General features: G+C 38.0%; 1 protein-coding gene across 5 annotated transcripts in view; it reads left to right on the top strand.

The window, feature by feature from the left end:
* The window catches only part of SLC25A12 (solute carrier family 25 member 12), a 96,625-nt gene that overhangs the window by 64,675 nt on the left and 16,369 nt on the right, over positions 1 to 15,581 (top strand). For all 5 annotated transcript variants that reach the window (XM_049887434.1, XM_049887435.1, XM_049887432.1 and 2 more), the window contains 4 exons: positions 5,189 to 5,270; positions 6,558 to 6,716; positions 9,776 to 9,828; positions 10,070 to 10,150. In XM_049887434.1, coding sequence (XP_049743391.1) covers positions 5,189 to 5,270; positions 6,558 to 6,716; positions 9,776 to 9,828; positions 10,070 to 10,150 — 375 coding nt within the window. The remainder of the gene's footprint in view (positions 1 to 5,188; positions 5,271 to 6,557; positions 6,717 to 9,775; positions 9,829 to 10,069; positions 10,151 to 15,581) is intronic.

Here is a 15,581-nt window from a genome sequence, read left to right as displayed (position 1 = left end):
GTTTTAACTCAACATATTCTTTTGAGAGGACACATGATTGAAAATAATTAATATCTATGAGAATGAGGTTTATTTTCACCTAAATTTGTGATTGAGAAGTTCCAGTTTTGGAAAAAAGTTTTGTATGTATGTTCTTGCCATATAAATATATGTTTAATAGGTAACAAAATAGCTACATTGACTTATAAGGATTTTTAATTTAAGTCAAAATGCTATAACTTGAATTTCTTTCAAAATGATGATTTTAAACATCATCTTTGCCTTGAAGGAACAGGTTGTGTTTGTGTTTTTAGCTATATTGTCTTTGAAACAAAGTACCAGAATTAACTAAAGCTAGCCATCACTGTATTACACAGTGTTCAGTCAACATTTAAAAACTAACTGAAGCATATTTGGTCAATATAATACTTTAAAGTGATATCAAAAAGGTTTTTGTATTAATAAATGAAAAATAAAATTATAAAGTATTTCATTTTTGTCCTGTTCTTTCATGATTTCTATTTTTATATATGTGTGCATATATATATATAAGTAGTAGGATAGAATATACATATAGTTTATAAATGAAATCATATATTGGGGTTAGGCGTTTAAAAATTTGACTGCTAGGAGTGTTTGATCATAAACAATTGTTAGAGCCCATTGACCTAAAAGAATGGCGGAGAATGACGTGGGGAGATTAGGGCTACCACTCAGTTTATTTCCTATCTACAATAAGACCTTGGCAAGTGACCTGACCTGTAGGAAGCATGGCCACCTTACCTTTGATGCACAGTGGACCACAGAACAGCACAGTGTGGTCCCACTGTGGGTAGAAATTGCTGAAAGTCAGGTCCTCCTGAAGTCCTCACAAGGGAGTTTATTTACAGAAGATTGAAAAATATCTGACCCCTGAGAGCTGCATTATGGCACAGATCCTGAATACTTGGTAAATTGCTTTCATCATTTGGGAGATAGTAAATCTCTAAACAGTCTAAAGTTATTATAATTATAGTAATAGAACAAAAGTGTTTACTATCATTTTGGATAGCATATTTTCTGCTACTTTGTGAATGAATCAAAATTAGACTTATAGTAAAGGTTCTGTTAAACTATGCTACTCTTTCTCTTACTAGATTTCAAATAAAAGTATCAATTTCAAATCCTTAATGGCTCTCTTTTGTTACTGCATATAAATCAAACACTTATATGGCCATGCAGTTGCATGGGTTAACTGGATAGGAAAAATGTATTTCCTACAAGATCATTGTGATTATGGCCTACTATGTGTAATTTTTACTTTTTTAAATGATTTCTTCCATGTCTTAAATTCAGTTTTGGAGCAATAGATCTGGGTTTTCACATAAGTGGATTATTATAAAATTGGTATATTAGGATAGCTGAGATTTATAAAATATGTACTGATACTGTTTGAAGTATGTACTGATATTGTTTCACTAACTGTCCAATTTTCCAAGGGTTTCATCTTTTCTTTTCATCAAACATTTATTTACTGTAGAATTTATTGAAACAACACTATGGTAAACGTAATAGCTTTTTAAAGAACTGTCTGCAGAGATCACAATGAATATTAAATATTTAAATATCAGATGCTTTTGTTAAAACAGAAATGCTACTTCTTGTGGTGCAAAATTTACAAAACAAGAAGCAGATATAACCTTCGTATAGGCTGCTTTCCAAATTGTTTGAAATATCTGGCTTTGTCATATGTAGCTCAGTTAATTGAGGTTTGAAGAGGTTGTATCACATTAAAGCAAATCAGAGTGGACTCACTCACTTTCATCCTCCTTTTAGATTTTGTGCATGGATTCCCTCTCCATTAAATTATTTATTCCGATGAGTGTATCTGAGCTTTCCATTAAGGTGTTTGTTTTCTTTCTTTCTTTTTTTTTAATTTATTGTGCTTTAAGTGAAAGTTTACAAATCAAGTCAGTCTCTCATACAAAAAGTTATACACACCTTGCTATGTACTCCTAGCTGCTCTCCCCCTAATGAGACAGCACACTCCTCCTCTCCACCCTGTATTCCCCATGTCCATTCAACCAGCTCCTGTCCCCCTCTTCCGTCTCATCTCGCCTCCAGACAGGAGTTGCCCACGTAGTCTCCTGTGTCTACTTGATCCGAGAAGCTCACTCCTCACCAGTATCATTTTCTGTCTTATCGTCCAGTCCCATCCCTGTCTGAAGAGTTGGCTTCAGGAATGGTTCCAGTCTTGGGCCAACAAAAGATCTGGAGACCATGACGTCTGGGGTCCCTCCAGTCTCAGTCAGACCATTAAGTCTGGTCTTTTTTGAGAATTTGAGGTCTGCATCCCACTATTCTCCCACTCCATCAGGAATTCTCTGTTGTGTTCCCTGTCAGGGCAGTCATCGTCGGTAGCCAGGCACCATCTAGTTCTTCCAGTCTCAGGCTGATGTAGTCTCTGGTTTATGTGGCCCTTTCTGTCTCTTGGGCTCATCTTTACCTTATGTCTTTGGTGTTCTTCATTCTCCTGTTCTGCATTCTCCTTTGCTCCAGGTGGATTGAGACCAATTGATGCATCTTAGATGGCCACTTGCTAGCGTTTAAGACCCCAGATGCCACTCAAGGTGTTTGGTTTTTTAAAAGCTCATTTCAAGTCAGTATTTTTTAAGTTTTCTTTATGATAAAGCAAATATTTATTATTCTTTTGTTTCAGACCATTTACATAGTATAACATTTTCATGATGAAAATAGTGAAGGACAAGACAGATATACTAATGTAGATAAATTATTATTTCAGGTCCCCTCTTTATGGGATACCTGTGAAATAGCATTCTGAATCGTAATAGGATTTTCCCTTTGCTTTATTTTTATCATAGATTTTATGTTAGAACTATGAATATGGCTAGGACAGTGGCTGTCAACTCTTAATATGTATCAGAGTGATTTGTGAAATCTTTTAAAAATACCAAAGTCTGGGCCTCAGGGATTTAATTTTTAAAGCCCTGTAGGTGATTTCCCTTGAATTGAGGAATGCATAGTTGTTAGGTGCCATTGAGTGATTTTCAACTCATAGTGACCCCATGTGATGGTAGAACTGCCCCATGGGATTTTCCAGGCTTTAATGTTTATGGGAGTAGATTGCTGAGTCTTTTCCCTGCGGAGCCACTGGGTGAGTTTGAACTGCCAACATTTCAGTTAACAGCTGAGGGCTTAACCATTGTACCACCAGGGCTTCTTGTGGAATGTAGTTCTGGAAAATCAAATGCTCAGTAGCATAGGTCAGAAACACTGTATTTATTAGAGGGAACCTCCGTGGTTGAGCTACAAAGCCAGCAATAAAGGCGAAAAGGCTCTGAACTCTTGAAATCATAGTTATTAAAATTTCTCACTTTACCCAAAAGAGAAGCCCTTGCACTTACTTTATGTATAATTTTGACAATACTGGTTATGTGATTTCTTGGATTCTAATAGATGAGAGGAACCCTGGTGGCACAGTGGTTAAGAACTTGGCTGCTAACCAGAAGGTCAGCAGTTCGAATCCACTAGCTATTCCTTGGAAACCCTATGGGACAGTTCTACTCTGTCCTATAGGGCCTCTATGAGTTGGAATCAACTCGAAGACAACAAGTTTGGGTAGTAGATGAGAAGCGCTAGTGGCATGGTGGTTAAGAGCTCAGCTGCTAACCAAAAGGTCAGCAGTTTGAATCTTACCAAACTGCTACTTGGAAACCCTATGGGACGATTCTACTCTGTCGACACAACGGCAATGGGTTTGTTTTTTTTATTGTCTTAATAGATGAGAGGAGTCTCTGGGTGGCACAATAGCCCTGGGCTGCTATCTTAGTCATCTAATGCTGCTATGACAGAAATACCACAAGTGAATGGCTTTAACAAAGAGAAGTTTATTCTCTCACCAGCCCAGTAGGCTAGAAGTCTGAATTCAGGGCTCCAGCTTCAGGGGAAGGCTTTCTCTCTCTGTCGGCCCTGGAAGAAGGTCCTTGTCATCAGTCTTTCTTTGGTCTGGGAGCATCTCAGCACAGGGGACTCAGGTCCAAAGGACGCGCTCTGCTCCCAGCGCTGCTTTCTTGGTGATAAGAAGTTCCCTTGTCTCTCTGCGTGCTTCTCTCTTTTATATCTCAAAAGAGATTGGCATAAGACACTAATCTTATAAACCTTGTCAGTATAACTGGCGCTAGTCCATCTTTTTACATCGCAGTGGTAGGATTTACAACACATGGGGAAATCACATCAGAAGATAAAATGGTAGACAATCATTTAAGGGAATCATGACCTAGCTGGGTTGACAGATATTTTGGGGGTACACAATTCAGTGCATGACAGCTACTAACTAAAATGTTGGTGGTTGAAACCCACCCAGAGATGCTGTAGAAAAAAAGCCTGGCGATCTACTTCCAAAAGGCCACAGCCATGAAAAACCTACAGAACGCGTTTCTACTCTGACATACATGGGGTCACCGTGAGTTGGAAGTGACTTGACAGCAGCTGGTTTGGTTTTGTTTTTTTAAACAGATAAAAAACAAATTCATTGCCATCGAGTCGTTTCCGACTCCTGTCTGTATAGGACAGAGTAGAACTGCCCCATAGGGTTTCCAAGATAAAAACAAAAGAGGTGGCAAAATCAAACTAGGAGGGCTGTTGGTAAAAGAAGTAGTAGCTGTGGGATGAGGGAAGATAGCAAAAACAGCTGCATTAGCTCTTGATACAGTAACCGATGAGCATAATGTTGACCGTAAGTCATTAGAGATGCTAGATTATAATCAGTATTCTCTGATTTAGGAATCAAGATAATTTGTGTTCATTTTAGAAGGATCTTTAAGTTTAAGTTGGTTAAAGTAAAGAAAAAGGTTTTATACCTGAAATATTTGTATAAAAGATTCACTTCTGTAGAATAACAGTATATTCCCCAATAGTGGCAGGTAGATGAGGTGTTAATAGGCTCATAAAAAATAGAAAGTTACTATGTCTGTTCAACTGGGTATGGTTTTAATTGCTAATGATGGAGATACCTATTTTAAAATACATTCCTTCCCTTTTTAACTACATGAATATCCTATTTTCTCCTTTCAGAAAAGATGTTACCTCATTAACCACCTCATTTTTAGGTTTCGTTTTCCGTTATCTTAAAATAACCAAATACCTTTTTAAATGTGCTTTATGGTTTTCCTTTTTTTTTTTTTTTAACGTGTTTTCTTCTTTCCCCCAGCAATCTTATGGGTTAGGCAGGCCTATCTGGCTCCAGATTGCCGAGTCTGCTTACAGATTCACTCTGGGCTCAGTTGCTGGAGGTAAGTGACATGTCTTTGTGCTGTTTCAAGCTTGTGTTAGTGTAATATTATTTCAGGAGACCAGGACCGATCAGCAGAGGTGCACCTCATTGTTCCTATGGGTCATGACTGCAGGGCTTTCTGAAGTGTTCTTTATTTTTACCTCTGATCAGCGGACTTGTCACAGCATGACTGTGGCCCCTCTGGCTCCAGTCTGTCTTCAGGACACAACCTCTGTAATGATATGAACGTCTCGGATGCAGTGCTGCACTCACCTTAATTATACCAGCGCTGGCCATTGTGAAGAAATGGAGGACAAGGCTGCGGTTATGGTGTGGGGTGTGGGAAGCATAAAAATTTGGGCTACAAATCTTAGAACCTCATGAAATAGAACAACTTCTCAAAGTGGGTCAACTTTGCTTTTCTGATTATATTTTTCTCCTTTCCCCTTTCACTGGCTTAAGAAAAAAAGAAAAAGAATATTTAGGCATGTTTATTTGCTAAAATGAAGAACCCCTGCCCTGCTGAAATTTGAGAAACTTTTTTTCTTTCTTAAATACTCTACATAGAAAATGTGTAGAATCTAAAGTTGCTTTGTTGAGAAGAATCTACCAGGTGAGATTAAAATACTTCTGATTTTTCTAAAACAAGCCTGAACTGATGAGACTGACATTTTTCCTTTTCAGTCTCAGTTTTAGCAGTTGCAAAGCATGTTTTGATTTTCAGTTGAAAAATATTATACTCCAGTTCATGTAATAAATTTTTTAGTCCCTGAGAAATCCTAAAGCTCGATTAGTTAATTTTTTTAAATTAAAATCTGTACATAGGAATAGGGTAACATTGATACTTTTTTCCAATATGGCTATAACTAAAAGCAGTTTACCAACTGCTTTAGTAAGCTAACATCTATAGTCATTTTAAGAGGTAAATGGTACAATATTTAGTCATTTAATGGAAAATATAAGTATGTTGTAGATAATAGTTTGATGTTATAGAAAACCGAGTGTTGATTATTTGATGTTGGTGATGACTTACTTGATAATCTACTCTCTGATTTATAAGCCTGAGATATTAAAAAGCATTCTTGACAGTTATTCTCTGAAGCAGCTGTATTTACGGGTCCAAATGGTTGCTAGCCTGTCATCCCTCAACTGTGTATGGGAGAAGGAAAAATAATAATATGAAGTCTATTTTGTGAGAAAAGATACTGTGTTTTATTTTCTGGTCCTTTCAGATGGGATTTGTTTTCCTTGTGGGTCTCCCTTTAATTGTACTGTTGTTGAAGCCTAAAAATTGTTCTGTTTGTAGCTGTGGGGGCCACTGCAGTGTATCCCATAGATCTGGTGAAGACTCGCATGCAAAATCAGCGTGGCTCTGGCTCTGTTGTGGGTGAGCTGATGTACAAAAACAGCTTTGACTGTTTTAAGAAAGTCTTGCGTTATGAGGGCTTCTTTGGACTGTACCGAGGTGAGTAAGCAAATCTCAGCCGCCAAGATTAAGTGATTTTAACTCACCATCAGCAGATTTTAACCCACTCGTTATGGAAACCAATGTGTAGCCTGCCCAGTCAGACTAGGGCTGTTTCTCTTTTTTTTTTTTTCTCTCATTGCTCGTTTCCTGTTTTACGTTCTTGCTGGTGACTAGCAATATTAGTCTTCAAACAGGGTCTTCGTTTCCTCTTTCTGCTATTTCTGTTTCTTGGACCCCAAATCCCTTGTTTGTCCCAGCGTGGGTCTGTAGTCACTGCTCTCTCACAAACTGAGGTACATGTCTGCAGGTAGAATGCAAGGACCACAGCTAAGAAATAGAAAGCTTCTTTTCCCAAAGAATTAGAGAGGAGAAATACACCCCTTCTTTGTGAAATACAAGCCAGGCTGCTACTTGAAGGTGCGTTTACAACTGAAAGAGATAACAAAACATGTTTTTGTCTCTTCCAAGGAGACCATTCATAAGTCTTTTCCAGTGAGTCATCTGAAGTTTAAAAAAAATAAAACCATTTGGCTCCAGGTCTCATTCTTGTTCCCTTCATACCCTTGGCTCAGAGGCACAGAGTCAACGCAGAGAGATTTTCTTTTGCAGGGAATGTTATCACCACCTCTAGACCGAGCACTGTGCTGTCAGCATCAGAGGCAGCGTCCCTAGCAGAATTCTCCCGCCCCCGTCGGCTTTGTAGGAACTTGTTCTCTTTGGAGAGGGAATGACTTTCATGTACTTGCTTTCACATTAGAATTTAGGGTTTCCTTCGGGAGGGAGATTAATTTTTTTAATCCCTTTGGGCACCACTTCAGAAATACCCTCCACGTGCCCAAGTCCCAGGGCATTTATGTAATTTACTGTACTTGTTTGTTTGCACACAGTCTCATTAATCCCAGCGCATTCTGAGCCCTGTTGAACTGTTTAGCTTAGGACCTCTTCCTAAGAAAGAAAGCCTGGGTGTGAACAAAGCTCTGTTCGCCTGGACTGGAGAAAAAACACTTCTGGTTAGCATTATGTACAGATATTCAAGTGGAAAATGTAATACTGATACACTTATATTTGAATGAGAGGGTCATTAGGATGTTTATTTTTGGCATTATATATAGAATAAGAGAAGAGAGTTGTTCTGAAATCAAACTAAAACTTGGATACCCTGCTCCTGAGAATTCATGTAATTTATTTTGCTCAAACATCTGAAACGCTAGCCTCTCTGAATTTAGCTGTACACATATGCTCCATAGTATGAGGTGTGCATTGTCCAGAATGCAGATCTGTGTGTGTAAATGCTTGTCTTAAACTATTAATCCTTGCATATCTAGATTCTGTTTAATGGGGAATCTGAGGGTTTGGGTGGCAGTGAGGTGTTTTTTTTTTTTTTTCTTTGACATCTTCAGTTTTTCTTTGTTGCATAATGACCTTTGTCCTCCTTGGTATGCTTTTAAATTGCAAAGAACATGTCATCTGTTAGAAAGAACCTCCATATATACTACACAGTTTAGCTTTCTTAGTGAATGGCTGCTTACAGAAAATTTCACTGGGGAGAGATGTCATTTTAATTAAATGGGCCCAATATAGACAATGGGGGGAGGATTGTGGGCTGCTAATAAAATCAGTCCTTTAAACGAGAGTATTTTGTATTAGGGAAAAGATTGTAGGAGTCCTGTATGTGAACGCTGTAATTATTGAGAGTGTCATATATTGCTTAGAACTAGTCTATTATTCTGTCAGGTGATTGACAAAATTGTTGACAGATTAGCCTAAATTTCTTTGTAGGCAACAATAAGATGATAAAATGGCACAAATCAGTACTTTATTAAAATTCTATGAGCTTTATTGAGGCAAGTTGTAAAACAAATACACATGCTGACATGGTTGTATGGAAGTAGGGCCTGATAATCGTGAAGGTTAGAAAGTTAAGACTGCCATCTGCTGATTTATTCTTTTAAGTCAGCCTGCTACCCTTTAAAGGTGTGTGCAGATTGTGTGTTTGTCATTGATAATTCAGTTTGACTGACAGTAGCTTGTATGTATGTATACTTGTTGGCTTTCAACTCATGGAAAATCACTCGGCAGCATTCTCAAAGTAGGCTTAAGACCAGCATTGAGCGTGCAAACACGTAACTCCCCCTTGGCTGGGTGATTTAAGGGATACAAAACATTTACTGCTGGCATCTTTAAAAAAGTGTATGCTAACAATTTGGATAAGCTATGTGTTTTAGAAAGTTGAGCCCTATGAATATCTACAGATGTTGAACTGTTTATATATATTTTTTTCTTTTCCAGTTTGTAGTCAGCCTGGGAAATTTAACTTCCTAAGAATAATGATTTCTCTTGTTATAAGGGGATTCCTTTGAAATCTCTTTAAGTTTGACATCTATTAGTAAATAAGGATACAATAAGCATGTGTTTTTGCTTGTAGAAGATATTCATTAGATGATACTTAAAACTGCATTTTTCTTTGTCATTTTGGCTTCCTTTTAACAAAATGAGTACTGAATTCTGGGTTTCTCTGAAGAGAAAAAAATAATGGGAGTTGATATTCTGTAATAACCAAGCCATTGCATGCTGTTATATAGGTCATGTCATTTGCAGCGAAGTCTGGGTCTCTTCAACAGTACACTTTCCAGAGCTTTTCCATGCCTACAGCGTTAGCTTCTCTGAAGTGCCAGTGTGTGTTATGTATGTTGTTGGTTGTAACAAAGGAGGGAATTTTTTACGTTGTTATTGGCAGTGTTCCTGGGTAGAGAAGACCCAAGGCTCCATTTCTTCCTCTTGTGCTTTTTGGGAGGCATTAGATAACTAGGCTTTACAGGAAGCATCCTTAAGAAAAGGATTTATAGTCCCAAGAAAACATGATATTATACTTGACTCATAAATAGTTATTTACATACATATACAGAGTTTTTAGGATAATCCAATTTTCCCTATTTTAATGAAAACCCTAAAATGTTTGAGGAGTAAAAAAATAAGGGGGAAAACAATTCCTTGTTGGGCTTGTGTATGCATGTCCAGTACCTCTGTTTTGCTCATGATTGTTTTCGTTTACCTAGGTCTGATACCACAGCTGATAGGGGTTGCTCCAGAAAAGGCCATTAAACTGACCGTAAGTTTCTTTCTCAAATTACATCATTGGTTTAGATTCTCATTAATCTAAAAAAAAATAAAGCTGATGCAGCTGGGACTGGCACACTATCAAAGCTTTGTAAACCTTAAAGTTTGTACGTAGACATTGCCATTCTTAATTTTTTTGTGAGGCAGATGTTTTATTGGCTTCGAAAACCAAAAACATGCAGTAGAGGAAATGGCTGGCAACTCTGGTTAACCAATGTTTTCTTTTTAATTAGGTTAACGATTTTGTTCGGGACAAGTTTATTAGAAGAGATGGATCCATTCCACTTTTGGCAGAAATCCTGGCTGGAGGTTGTGTAAGTATGAATCCTGGGCCCTTTCTCACCTATGAAAAGGCAAATAGATTTCCTCTAACCTTTCTGCACATTGGATATGATATGTGAGTGACATTACCCTAAACTCCAGGGATTCTATGTAGGGAAATCTGCTCATATGAAATGAGCATTTTAATGTCGTTGCATAGTCTGACTGGTTTGGAGTGCAGAGAAGAGGTAGTATCTTCAACAGTCTGTTTTTTTGCTGCTTCTGAAGCATTAATCTTCCTGATTTCTTTTTTTAAGTTCTCATTCTGATTCCTTTTAAATATCACAGAAAATAGAGCACTGTACCTGGAGTTACCATACATTTATATTGACTGGAACTTTAAAACAACTGTGAGATGACTGATGAATTAAGCTCTTATGTTTCAGGTGTAGGACCAAGTAAGACATTGTGGTGTTATTATGCTTTCCTTCCTCAGGGACAGGAGGGTGTGGCAAACAACCTTAACTATATTGAGGCTATTGACAAAAATCCTGAACCCAGATATTTGATTATATTTACTTAGAGAGAACACATGGTTTCTGTCTTAAAAGTGTGAGCATAATATTGGATTTAGATCAAATTTCAAATCTAAGTTTCCAGCTCAACTAATTTTATTTGTGGAATTCATTTCACATTTGGTAATATACAATTTGTTTAAGACCAATTTAGTCTATTTTGTTCCTGAAAACATTGATAACTTCCAGTTGAATTGGCTGACAGGCTTGGCTAAAATCTTCTCTGTAGGTTGTGGAACCTGAGGTGATGAGGTTGATGACCTCTTCAGCTTTTAATTCAGGGAAGATCCCCTGGAGGTCAGAGAGAGGCTGCTTCAGGTTTTGGGTGATGTGATTTGTCAGCATGGCACATACCTGAGTCTTCACCTGTCTGCAACCAAAGTTCTTGTGGAAGAGGTGGCTTGGGGTGTGTGTGTGCACATGCAGATTCTTAGGAGGAAAACTCACCTTTTTGGTTGAATATTTTGCTTCATGAAGGACAAATAATGGATATAGAATTAGACCTTTGCTTAGGTGGATCACCAAAAATATAGTTTCTTCTCTCGCTCCTCTCCAATTAGATGCTGCAGTTGTTTCTCTTGTAATGAGAGAACTTTTGGACATTGTAAAATATTTTTCTCAGTGGTTTAATTTCCCTTTGACTGGGAAGCTTCCTACCTCATTTTTACCCCAGCACATGCATACGTTTACCAGACATCTTCTCAGTCATGCTCTTTCTGTTTCATGCTCATTATTTCTGTTTCCATTTCTGATATCCTGATGTTGCCCATGAAACTGACCCATTCTCATGTCTGACATGTGACCTAAGTGGTTAAAACACCATCAGATATTTGGTCCTTTTGTTCTTCCTAGGTATGGGCCCTGTTTATAGGTTTGAACTTCGAGAATTTCTATTGAAGTCTGAGGTGCCTTGAGGGTTGTGCTGACACTCTTAAGTCTCTTCTTTCATCATGACTCATTTTTGGAAGCTTTGATGGATTGTGTAGCTGGAAACTGACAGCATGAAAAATAGTCAGGTTGGGCAAAATGATTTTCTGCTTCTCCCGCCCCTCTAAATCTCTTAGTTTAGAGAGGAAAGAAAATATACATTTATTGAGTTTCTGCTGATGAATTGAATCACACTGCAGTGTAAATGATTGTTAAAACTTAATTGGTTACCTGTCCCAAAAGTCTTTTATGTATTTCAGCAAAAAGAAAGAGCCTCCATTTATAGACTATCAGGCACTGTGGAATATAGGGACTTTTTTTTTCCTGGATGATACTTGGTTAGCATCCACCAGGTCAACACCAGGAAGAGTGGCTGCCTTGATTCTGATATCAGAATCCTTACCGTCCTTGGAGGTGGTGGTGATACAATGTGAGTGTCCCTGTGGGTGTTTGACTGAGATGCTGTTAGTGTCACCAGATGAGAACAGTGCTGCTGTTCTTCCAAAAAGTACCCACTTCTAAAGATGTACCCAATGCATTAACCTAATGCAGGTTAATTACGAAGAAATGGCTTAGACTTCGGAGTGGTCAGTATCGACTTCATAGGTTTGTTCTTAGCAGAAAGATTAGCTAGGGCTGGGTGCTTAAGTTCTCTATATGTGGGAGGAAAAATCCTGGGCCCCAACTCTATGAAAGTGATTTTGTTAACCTTTAGGAAAAATGGTATTCATTGACAAGATCATGAAGTAGCCAAGAAATAAAAATCTCTGGTCCTTGGGCATTATCTGAGTTTTTTTGTTTTGTTTTATGATTTGTTTTTTAAAGTATAATATTTGATACATGCAAAAGAATACATGCTTATATAGATACAAAAAGTAATAGTGGGTATCCCTGGAACCCTGGTGGCATAGTGGTTAAGAACTGGGCTGCTAACCAAAAGGTCAGCAGTTGGAATCCACCAGCTGCTCCTTGGAAACGCTATGGGGCAGTTCTTCTCTGTCCTGTAGGGTCACTATGAGTTGGAATCAACTTGACAGCAACGGGTAATGAGTATCCATGAACCTATCCCAACTTAACTAAAATGTCACTGCTATCATTGACAGGGTTTTTTGCCTTTAATGTAGCTCATCTGCCTGGGTGGTACAAATGGTTAAGCACTCAATTACAAGCAGAAAGGTTGGTGGTTTGAACCCACGCAGAGGCACCTCAGAAGACAGGCCTGGCGATCTGCTTCTGAAAGGTCACAGCGTTGACAACTCTATGGAGCACAGTTCTACTCTGACACACTTGGGGTTGCCTTGAGTCAGAATCGACTCAGCAACTGACAACAGCAACAACAAACAGTCTGCTAGATTCCTAGTGAGCAACAGGAACACTGCCTCGTTCAATAAGCTGACTGTCAAGACAGAGAACATTTCGAGTTTGTTCCTTCCTGTGCAGGGAAGCAGACTTAGAATATGTTTATATCTTACAGGAAAAAGTTAGTTCCTATTAATTCTCATCAAATAAAACTTTAATCATATTTCACTGTGGTGACTTGAAAGTAGAGTTCTTTAACATGATTTGGTTCATTCTGCACGTCACCAAAGAAAATGTGTGCTTATGATTATAATTAATCATCATGTAGCTACCATTTCTTGAGTGTCTTGCATTGTACTGAACACTTTATAGGCATTGTCTCACTGTTATTCCCAATTGGAACTGAAGAAGCTAAAACCTCAGTGCGATCCATCAGCTAATAAATGGCAAAGTTGAGACTTAAACCACTTCCAGTTTTTGGCAAGTATTATAAATAAGGCTGCTATAAACATTTGTATAAAAATATTTTTGTCAACATGCTTTCATTTTTCTTTGGTGAATATCTAAGAGTTAAATATTGAGTACAGTCACATGCTGCATAATGTCTGTTTGAGCAATGACCGACCACATGTACATCTGTGGTTCCATAAGGTCCCATAATAAGAGTTCAGAAGTCCCGACCGGAGAACAAGACATAGTGTATATAACTTCAAAAACTGAGAAGAAATTCTCCAATGGATTGGCTGCACTAAAAGCGACAAGGCTAAGGAAAATGTGAGAAATTGCTAATGATGTGAAATGAGGACCAAACACAAAAGCGAATCCCTCTCAGCACGTTGACGATCACTGTTAAGATGTGAAGCTTGTTTGAGATGCTTAAAGAAAAAGCAGGGTGAGACTACAATATTGAATTTAGTGCTAGCTCTGGGTTGTTCAAACACTTCAAATGTTTTCCCTGCAAAGTGTGAAAGTGAGTGGTGTGTCTGTGAGTGCTGATGTGAAGGCAGCAGAATTTGTTGAAATCTTAGGTAAACCAGGTGTTCGCACGACATCCAAATCACATAATGTCCTACCTAGTTCACAGAACCTATCATGGACGTTAGAGACCCTGGTTACGTAGTGGTTAAGTGCTACAGCTGCTAACCAAGAGGTCAGCAGTTGAAATCCGCCAGGTGCTCCTTGGAAACTCTGTCGGGCAGTTCTGCTCTGTCCTGTAGGGTCGCTATGAGTCAGAATCGACTTGATGGCAGTGGGTTTTTATCATGCATGTTAAGTGATACATATCTGTAGATACATATTTAACTTATAAGAAATTGCCAATCAGTTCTCCAAAGTGGATGAACCATTTTATAGTCTCATCAGCAGTGACGTATTCTAGTGGCTTCACATCCTCACCAACATTTGATAGTCTTTTTGATTTTATTCATTCTCATCTATGTGAAATGGTATCTTAGCGTGGTTTTAATTTGTATTTTCCTGACACCAGAATGTGTTGAGTATCTTTTCATATGTTTACTGGCTATTTATATATATATCTTTTTGTGTTAAGTATCTGTTCACGTCTTCTGTCTATTTTTTATTAGGTTGTTCTTTTTTTTTTTTTTTTTAATTGTAAGGAGTTTTTTATAGATTCTGGATGTAGCCCTTTGTCAGACATACATGTTATGAATTTTTTTCCCCAGTCTGTGGCTTGTCTATTCATTTTCTTAATGGTGTCTCTGGTGGTTTTTTTTAAAAGAAAAATTATGTAGAGTTTTCTTGGGCATATCCAGAAACTTAAGTAGGAATGAATTTAGATGTCTTGCAAGTCAGTCAAGCAGAAAATGTTAATGTCTAAATGGACTGACTGATGCTTTCTAAACATCTCTCTGGTAAGTGCCAGTTTTTATGTTGTTAAACTGTAACAAGTGGTCAGTTTTCCATTTACCTGATTGACTACATTACCTATTTCAGAAGATGTTTAATATTTCAGAAGATGTTTACTTATCAGTAAATAGAAGTCATAAAACCCAGAAGTTATTTATTGCTCAGCAAAGGGCTAATGTAATCCCCTCATGTTGCAGGCAGGTTTTCTCAGTCCTGTGCAAGCACACCTTTCCTTTGTGTCTTGCTTCCAGTCTGCATCCTGCTTTCACATTAGTGCACCAGAGCTCTGTGAAGTAGGTAGGGCAGTTGTTGGGATCCCTGATTTTATATTAAGAAACCAAGGAATGGAATGGTTATGATCTATCCAAGTTTACAAAGTTAACAACAGTCTAGGTTGACAGCCTTCCAAACCTAGTGTTTCCACTCTTCTATGCTTCCTCCCTTTGGCTGACACATGCACACACATGCACTCAAACCTTACAGCTACAGCAAGGGGCCCACTTATTATTTAGAGTATTTAATAATCCTGGGTCCAAGATATATAGGTCCTTGAATAGATCCCTATGTTGAAGAAGTCTCTCTGTGTCTTTCTCAGCAACCTAAGCTTGCATATCTCCAGGAAGTTATTTGGAAACAGCTCCTCCAATTCCCATCCCCAAGAATGCATGCGGTCCCAACTTTATGCCTGCATTCTTATGTGAACACACAATACACATACATATGCACACAAGTTAAAAGTCCATATATATTTATGTCAAAAATGGCTTATGACCATTAACAAATGCATGGATAAACAAAATGTGCTATATATTTATTC

The sequence above is a fragment of the Elephas maximus genome, chromosome 6, assembly GCF_024166365.1.
Source record: "Elephas maximus indicus isolate mEleMax1 chromosome 6, mEleMax1 primary haplotype, whole genome shotgun sequence".
NCBI classification, from domain to species: domain Eukaryota; kingdom Metazoa; phylum Chordata; class Mammalia; order Proboscidea; family Elephantidae; genus Elephas; species Elephas maximus.
Note: the sequence above shows the minus strand (reverse complement) of the source record. Positions and strands in the feature narration are given on the sequence as shown.